Source organism: Pistacia vera, unplaced genomic scaffold, assembly GCF_008641045.1.
Source record: "Pistacia vera cultivar Batoury unplaced genomic scaffold, PisVer_v2 Contig198, whole genome shotgun sequence".
Taxonomy (NCBI): domain Eukaryota; kingdom Viridiplantae; phylum Streptophyta; class Magnoliopsida; order Sapindales; family Anacardiaceae; genus Pistacia; species Pistacia vera.
This window is the reverse complement of record NW_022195999.1, coordinates 470,140-479,486: the sequence shown is the minus strand read 5'-3', so window position 1 is coordinate 479,486 and position 9,347 is coordinate 470,140. Positions and strand designations below refer to the sequence as shown.

Sequence of the window (9,347 nt, the reverse complement as noted above, 5' to 3'; positions counted from 1 at the left end):
AAAACCAGTAAAAACCCCTTGCCACAAATTTCATCATACCATCGAAAGAATCAAAAGCTGAAAATAGCCCACAGTTTTGCATTCTGAACTGAACTTTAACTTGCGAAGAAACAACTCAAAACCCAACTGTTCATAAAATCTAATTGCATAAAAATAACCATTCAAGGTTATAGGTCCCCATCACTGGTTTTCACATTTTTATTTTTTAAATGGTTGCCGTTTTGGAAAGTCCAATAAAAAACTGTACTAAGGAAACTGCAATAAATTCAACAGAAAGAACTTTTTGGTCCCCGTTCAAAATCCAAAAGCTTGAAAAATAGTGTCCAAGAAATTTTCTCTTTCTTAAGTCTTAACTATTGAGAAGAAAAAAAAAAAAAAATATATATATACACTAAAAGAACCAAAATTTGCATGCTCAAACAAAAGGACACATGTGTTGTGTTTCTCTTGAGCCCTGTCTGTAAGTGTAATAGATCTCATCCCCATTACCACCTCCTTCTCTAGAGATTTTTTCTGTGTACTCCAATCTTTCACCATCTCTTCACAAACTCAAAACACTCTATATAAAACTTACTCTCTGTTCACTGTGTTGTCGTTTTTGGTATGTTGGGGGGCTGTCTTTTTCGTTTGAAAGAAACCCCAGGTGGTCAAGTGCATGTGAAGTTGGTTGAGAAAGAAAGAGAGATCTAATTGGTTTAATGGTTGGAACGCTCACTTTACTTTTTTGGGATTTTGCTGGTGACTAATTAACTTGAGTGAAGTCATTACTCATTCTTTGCTTCTTTTTTTCTTTCTTTTGCTTCTCTTGTTGAAAAAAAAGAAAGAAAGAAAGAAAGAACTCTCTCTTCTAGCCCTCCTTTTGTTGCTACCACCACATGGGTTCTTAAAACGCTTCACTTGGTTAAAAAGCTTGGATCTTTCAAGCCTTTTTAGCTTGGAGATTGACTTTACCATCCACTTCTTGTCGTTGTTACATCATTTGCATATTGAAGTTGAGAGGTGTCGCCATTGCTGCTGCTTTCGACTTCAAAGTTCGAATTTTTTGGATTCGAATATGAGTTTCAGGTATTTATGTGTTTCTCTTTAGTTGTTTGTAGTGATGGGTTTTTGTCTTTTGAGTGGCAAATGATGTTGTTTTGGAGAATTTGTCGTTCTTGGTGGAAATTTTGAAACTTTTTGGTGCGCTATTGCTGATGGAGTTGTTTCAAACTTTGTTTTTGATTGTTTGAATTTTGGCGATGTTGTAGGTTTCTTCAATCGATCAGTGGAGTATCGTTACCCATCTGGGAATAAAATTTGTTTCCTTTTTCATAATGCTATAATTGTGAAGATTTGGGGCGGTTACAGAATCAAAGGAGAATGCAATCTGGTTTGATTTGTTTCTATAATTTACAAGAAAATCTGTTGTTGGACGTATTAATGCTCTGATCATGACCAAAGCTATTCGTGATAGGATTCTCAAGGATGCGAATGGTGATATTAGTGATCATCTACGCAACCACATACATTTGACCAATTGCATTCACTTGAAAAACCATATGCATAAGCAGAGTCCCATTTTGGCTGATAGGTCCCTTATGAGGGACCTTATAGTCCTTCAGAGGTCGCGTTCTCTTAGGGATCCCTCTGCCAGTCCTCCATCGTGGCATTCACCTTCTGTTGTTGATTTGCTTCCTAAGAAAGGCGACAAGGATGCCACTATTTGGGAGGGGAGAAGGTCGGTTGGCATTGAGCGTCGGAGGGATAGTAGTAGGTTTTCGGGAAGCTCACCTCCTTTGCCGAATTTTGTTATCTCACAAGTTGCTCCCGCTGAAGTTGGTGTGCTTAATGAAGGGGTAGCAGCAGCAATCAGTGAACGTAGTAGCAAAAGTGGAAATTGTGACGGTAGAAGAGTTAGGAGAGAAGAATCTAGTCGGAAAAGTAGGACTGATCTTTTGGGTGGCAATGAGGAGCTTCCAGAAGATCAAGATGGTAATTATTTGGTTCAAGATGTTGTTTCAGGTAACTCTGAGATTAAAGATAGAAAGAATAAACAGAAGGGTAAGCAATCCCAAGATGTTCGAGTTAAGACCCTCACTGAGCAGTTGGATGATATTCCCATGGACAGTGATGATTTAGCATCTTCAAATGTTCAATTTCATGGTAGACGTTCTCGACTGGAGAAAGCTGGTGAGGAACCAGAAGCCAGCATCCGTGGTTACTCCAATGGACTGAATAGGGGAAAAAGGCGTAAGTTTCGAGGGACCAGAAGAAATTGGACTGCTTCAGCCTTGAGGGATATTAAAGGTCAGAGTGAAATATCTGTGGCTTCTAATTCATTAGCTCAAGGTTCGGCACGCCCAAGGTATCACATAGAGGAGGAAGAAGAAGAGTACGGAGATCAAAATGTCACAAGGGCTCCTAGAAATGGGTGTGGGATTCCATGGAATTGGTCAAGAATTCATCATAGGGGTAAAACATTCCTTGACATGGCTGGAAGAAGTTTAACTTCTTGTGGTCTGTCAGACTCAAGGATAAGGAAAGGAGCTTCCCATGGAAGAGATATTCCTATGCCTGTGGCATCTGATCGTTCAACCTCATCCACTAGATCCGATGCAGAGGCTCTGCCTCTACTTGTTGAGGCATCTGGATCTCTAGAAAGCACTGAAAACGCTTGGGTGCATGACTATTCTGGAGAGCTAGGTATTTTTGCTGATCATTTACTGAAGAATGATATTGATTCTGACCTTGCTTCTGAAGGTAGATCTGGTGACCAGCATAAGTTAGGTGCAAACCGCAATGGGAGGCATCAAAACCTGACACAAAAATACATGCCAAAAACTTTCAGAGATCTAGTGGGACAGAATTTGGTAGCACAAGCTCTTTCCAATGCCGTCATGAGAAGGAAAGTTGGGTTGCTATATGTGTTTTATGGACCTCATGGCACAGGGAAAACTTCCTGTGCTCGCATTTTTGCTCGAGCTTTGAACTGTCAGTCTCTGGAACATCCCAAGCCTTGTGGCTTTTGTAACTCTTGTATTTCTCATGACATGGGTAAAAGTCGAAATATACGTGAAGTTGGTCCAGTCAGTAATTTTGACTTTGAGGGCATCCTGAATCTACTTGACAATATGGTGATCTCCAAGCTACCATCACAATATAGGATATTTGTTTTTGATGACTGTGATACTCTGTCCCTAGATTGCTGGAGTGCTATATCGAAGGTCATTGATCGAGCACCCAGACGTGTGGTTTTTGTTCTTGTCAGTTCAAGCCTTGATGTTTTGCCTCATATAATCATATCCAGGTGCCAGAAATTTTTTTTCCCAAAGTTGAAAGATGCAGATATCATCTATACTTTGCAGTGGATTGCATCCAAGGAAGATATAGAAATTGACAAGGATGCACTAAAACTTATTGCATCAAGATCAGATGGATCATTGCGGGATGCAGAGATGACCTTAGAGCAACTTAGTTTGCTTGGACAGAGAATTTCGGTTCCTCTGGTTCAAGAACTGGTAAGTTCTTTATTCTTTTGGAACCAGAATCAAATTGCTTAGTTGTTTTTAATTTCTTACTATTTATGTTAGTTATTTTGTATACTTACTCATGAGGAATTGAGTTCCTACGACTGTCTCCATTCCTTCTTTTCTCTCTGACTAAAGACTTCTTTGTCATGATACCCTCCTTGTATTGTAATGTCTTCATTATTGTTTTTTTCCATAAGGTAATAGTCGTAAGCTCAAAAGCAATGCTAATGAAATGTTCTCTGTAGGTAGACCAGTCTGACTATTGATTCGGCAAGGTGCTGCAGAGCTATTTGTCTTCTAAAGAACTTTATGATTATGGTTTAATGACCACTTTTTTTTTTTTTTTAGAATAAGTCAACTCTGATATTCATTTGATGACACTTGATTATTCTTTTAATATGTGACTTGAGTTTTTGGATAAGTAGTTGGTGATTCGTCTTCTTGTATGTTTTCTTGGGGGATGTCTGATGGGTCAATTGGTAAAAACATTAATGACAATCGGACAGAGTTTTACCATGCTTGGCTTTTCACCCTGCCAAAAAGTGTGGGTTGGGGTTGGAGGCGTTGAGGCATGGTAGTACGAGATTCAGGATATAAATTTCTGTTTATATAATCTAAACAAGATGCTTCGCTGCTCATTTTGACTTTGGCAAATATTAATGACAATAGGACAGATTTGTACCATGCTTCGCTTTTCACCCAGCCAAAAAGTGTGTATTTGCATGTGGGTTGGGATTGGGGTTGGAGGTGTCTAGGCATTGTTGTATGAGATTCAAGATATAAATTTCTGTTTAAATGTAAAGGAAGTGCTTCACTATCCACATTGTGATTTTGGCTCTTCCCATTTGCTTAATATTACTTGATTAAGTGTCATTTGCTGGTGTTGGTATGCATAAATTGCTCTGAAATGTGAATTCTTTTCACAGGTTGGGCTTATCTCTGATGAAAAGTTGGTGGATCTTCTTGATTTAGCATTATCTGCAGACACAGTAAACACTGTAAAGAATCTAAGAGTGATAATGGAGACTGGTGTGGAGCCTTTAGCTTTGATGTCACAACTTGCTACTGTGATTACTGATATTCTTGCTGGTAGTTATGATTTCAGAAAAGACAGGCATAGAAGGAGGTTCTTTAGAAGGCAACCATGTGAGTATAAAAATTGCTTCTTCTCAGTCCATTCATTCTATTTTAACTGGTGCTAATTGTATTAGATCCTTTTAAATATGTATATGCAGTATTACTTATCATATACACAACCAAAAAAGAAAAAAAGAGAACACTGTGTCTGGGATTAGGTTAAGGCAGCTCCTTTGTAACAACTGTACATTACTTACCAAAATCTTTGAACAGTTTTGGTGCAGTCTGAAGCTCTATTGGCTCATCTACCTCAACTATGTTTAATTTATTAAGCTTCTCAGATCTTATTTTTTTTCCTTTTGCAGTTCAAATCTTTATCATTTTTAGTTTTTAAGTTTATCTTTTTTTTTCAAAAGTATTCTTCTTCTAGAGATATTACAACAAATTTATCGGTTCCAGTGTCAAAAGAAGATATGGAGAAGCTGCGTCAAGCTCTAAAAACTTTGTCTGAGGCTGAGAAACAACTGAGGACGTCAAATGATAAATTAACATGGCTAACGGCTGCATTGCTTCAACTTGCTCCTGATCAGCAGTACATATTGCCGAGTTCTTCTGCAGATACTAGTTTTAATCATAGTCCCTTGGCCCTAGATAATGCAGGTGGAAGTCATATGACCAGGAAAAGTGGTGACCCAGCTATGATGTCTAATGAAGAGACAGGCATGTCAATGAATGTTAGATTGGAAAATTTCCATGCTGGAAGTTCTGGTGATTTCGTTAATAATAGCAAGAAGAAAGGTATTAGTCTAGATAGAAAAAGACATGCTGGGGCTGGGACAGCTCCTCAACAAACATCCACTGATACAATTAGAATGAGTGGCAGGCAGATTTCAGGCAAAAGCCACACTGAAACTGAAGAAATCTGGTTGGAAGTGCTTAAGAAGATTCAAAATAATGGTATAAAAGAGTTTTTGTACAAAGAAGGAAAGTTGATCTCTGTCAGTTTTGGTGCAGGTACATCCTAATGTGCATTATGCTTACTTTAACCATCTTATAATTTATGCAATTGTATCATTCAGAATGATTTCTATATCGTGTGGGGAGATTTGTCAGCATTCTGAAAGGTTTTAATTTGTGGTGCTGTTTAGTGGAACTGGAATAGTGTTGAACTAAATTGGAAAATTTAGTGCTTTTGAAGTCCATTTAATGTCATTGAGGGTGCTTTTGAGCATGAACTTCAGAAACTCAGGATCTCGGAGCTGGTTTAATAAGCTAATTAAAAGTCGAAGTAACTTAACATTCATTTTTTTCCATAAAGGCTTAAATCAAATTAAACAAAATGCATTTCTTTCCCTAGTGCGTTAGGTAATCTTCTCTCATCATTTCACTCAATTTCCCCTTTCATTTTTTTGTTAAAAGTCAAGAGAACAGTTCGACCAATGTATTCTTTTTCTTTCATGCTATACCTGAAGTTTCCAACCGCTTTCAGGTCACAAAGGTCGTCTGCATTTCCTCGAGTCAATTGGATGAAATTGTGCATGCCTCTTCCCTTATGTTTTCATCCTCTTCAGAATGTTAGTAAACTGAAACACTTTTGTGATGCAACCAACTGACAAGTGTCACTTCTTTTGCAACTTGGAATAATAAATTTTCGTTTCTCTTTTCTTCCATCAATTGGAGTCTCTATCTAGCGTGTGCATGCTACCATTTTTGGAGCATGCTTCCATTTCACTCTCAATGAAAGTACCCTCCCTACATTTTAGTTGTGTGCTAGTGTGGAGAAGCAGGCATATCTTCTTGACAGCAGGTAACTGGCCTGGAAGTAGAGTGTAAGATGTTACGTGGAGGATTTTCATCTTGCCTATGTAATATTAACTTTACCTGTTATTGCCACTCAAAACTCAATGGTGCACTTTGATTTTAATGCTCCCTAAAGGCTATTTAGATGTCTACTAATTGGCTAGGCTGTCTCGTGTCTTTTATTATCAAGTTCACACTGACTGCTTTTTTGTTTGGTGACAGCCCGGTTGCATCCACTTTGGTAAAAGTTTTAGATGTTGTATTTTCTTGCCTTACTTTTCCAAGTAGGTGTAAAACTTTAAGCTGGTTAGTTGGACCTTAACTTGCCAAGGTTTAGATTTTCTGAAGCAACCGCAAGAACTGCTGAGTAATACACTTCCGTCCCCAAACTTTTATTTCAATTTTCCTCGGCCAGCATCCAGTTTTACTAGAAATGCGATTCTCCTTCACCACAATTATATGCATTTCAACTGAATATATTGCTAGTCTGTTTAGAAATTCAGCTTGTGGACTCTCTTTTCCGGGACAACATATGATTTTATGTATTCGTACTTGACTTCTCTTGTAACGGTGTTATACTTTCATTGAATTTTATTTTATTTTATTTTTTTGGTATGGAAAGATTTCATGTTGCTAAAAGATGATGTCACTGAGATGACATATCATATTCATAATTTTAACTGTTAATGCTATCGTCAGATCCTGTAGGCAGCTTATCCACGCTTCATTTTCCCTTTCCCTTACTGGAGTTATACCTTGTTAAGCATTGCCTATCATGTGTGTAGACTGCACGAATACAACTTTTTGTTGGTATTTCCTCTAGCTTCTATACGAGATGCTTATCTGACAATCTTCTTACTCGTACTTGATATTATTTTTTATATTTTTATTAATGCGGTTGTGCTCATTAATTGCTCGGTGTCTAATTCTGAGTCTGCATTGATTGTTCTTTCTTTCAGCTCCAACCATACAATTGATGTTTAGCTCACATCTCACAAAATCTAAGGCAGAAAAGTTTAAGGATCACATTTTTCAAGCATTTGAATCTGTTCTTGGTTCTCCGGTGACAATTGAAATTAGGTGTGAATCAAGGAAAGATAGTAGAACGGGGTTTCGTTCACCTCTTAGCTTAGCCTCTAAAGATTCTCAGATGTTTTCTAATGTGGAGTCTAATACGGGGAACAGATTGCCTTGGGCTAGATCTCGTGAACTTAACAAAAGAGTTACAAGAGATAGAGATGTTCATGATGCAAGCACGCAAGCACAGCTTTTACACGCTGAATCTCTTGAAATTGGAAGGAATGAAATTGTTGAAGTACCAGCCTCTCCCCGGGAAACCAAAGACAACGATCATGCCGGCAGTCGAACAGAATACAATAAAAGAGGTGGGAGTACATGGATGGGAGATGCATCGGCTTCACAGAAGAAATCGCCCTTGGTCTCTACCTTGGAAAGAAGGAAACTTGGGGAACAAAGTCAGAGCCAGAGCCTTGTGAGAGGCAAGGTTTCCCTTGCACATGTAATTCAGCAGGCAGAAGGATGTACACAGCGAAGTGGATGGTCAAGACGTAAAGCAGTTTCCATTGCTGAAAAGCTTGAACAAGAGAACCTGTGAGTATTTGTTGTTTTTTTTATAATTACCATGTTAACTTTTTATTAGAATTACATTTGTTCTTAAAATTAGGTATTCCAACTGTATTTCAGTGGAGTATAAGTAGGTTCTTGTTATGTTTCACTAGAAATCTTGTCTTGATCCAAAAACTTGAATTAATCAATAATTACTGAATATCATGCTATTTTATGGAGGCTTTAAGCATAGCACTAAATATTGCGGCTCTTATATTTGTTAATTTACAGGAGATTGGAGCCTAGGTCAAGAAGCTTGCTTTGCTGGAAAGCAACTCGTGTAACTCGTCGGAAGGTAATTCATCTTGTACTGAACTTTCTTATTCACTTCTAACAGTGGAATTCTATGACTAATACTCATTTTGGCAAAAAGTGACCTATTATTCGTTTTGGCAACATGTTACTCATTTTGCAACATGTGACCTATTACTCATTTTGCTAAATGATTTGATTATCCATCAATATGTGGTGCTTCTTTTTTTAATCAAAAGCAACAGAAAGTCAATGAAATGATTTTAATTTACGGAATGCAAGAGTCAGATGCATATTTACGTATAACGATTTCTTTTTAATTCAGAACTAGACAAGCTAGACGTAGAGGGAAAGAGAATGAATTAATGGATCCTTGGCTGATAATGGTACTTTAAATAGATATACATACATGATAATTTACATTGACTTTAGATAGTAAGGATTATTTCATAGGGAATTAGAAGCACTGCATCTTATATATCATGTACCAGTCTGGAGTTATTTCATGTTCATTACAGGCTATGTATTTATTGAAGTGTGTTTTAATAATTAAACCAAGATCTGGAAACATAGATCCACCATAGCTGCGTTTGTTCTATAAATTAATTGTAACAATTTGTCTTCACTGCCAAAGCGTTACTGCAATATAGTGTCATTATCTTAACTAGATTTCTGAAGATTTATATTGAACCGTAAAACTTGATTTGATTTTGATGTGATTGATCTTAAAATATACTTTATGTGTGCATCTGCAGCTTTCTCGTTTGAAAACTAGAACGCGAAAGCCACATTCATTGCTGAAGCTTGTCTCCTGTGGAAAGTGCCTCTCTTCTAAATCTCCAAGGTAGGACTAGATAAAAATTTTGGGATGGCTTTTATCGGTTCGGTGTGCAACGTACTTATTCATATTACTCCTGTAATTAGCCATTTTATTGCAGTTTACAAGTTCGATTCTATCTGCCAATCCCTGAATAAAATGTAGTTATTTCAGATTAGAAAAAATTAGAAAAGAAATCTAATAGTGCAGTTTCATTTAATGAATTTCATATTGGTTATCCTTCATCCCTCTAAATTAAATCTTAT

General features: G+C 37.3%; 1 protein-coding gene across 1 annotated transcript; it reads left to right on the top strand.

Moving 5' to 3' along the window:
* The first annotated feature begins 435 nt into the window (after positions 1-435).
* On the top strand, positions 436-9,286 carry LOC116128225 (protein STICHEL-like 3). Its single transcript, XM_031413946.1, has 7 exons — positions 436-1,065; positions 1,248-3,497; positions 4,436-4,655; positions 5,046-5,600; positions 7,346-7,997; positions 8,244-8,307; positions 9,020-9,286. The coding sequence occupies exons 2-7, from the start codon at positions 1,431-1,433 to the stop codon at positions 9,110-9,112; spliced, it is 3,651 nt and encodes a 1,216-aa protein (XP_031269806.1). The 5' UTR covers positions 436-1,065; positions 1,248-1,430; the 3' UTR covers positions 9,113-9,286.
* The last annotated feature ends 61 nt before the right edge of the window (positions 9,287-9,347 follow it).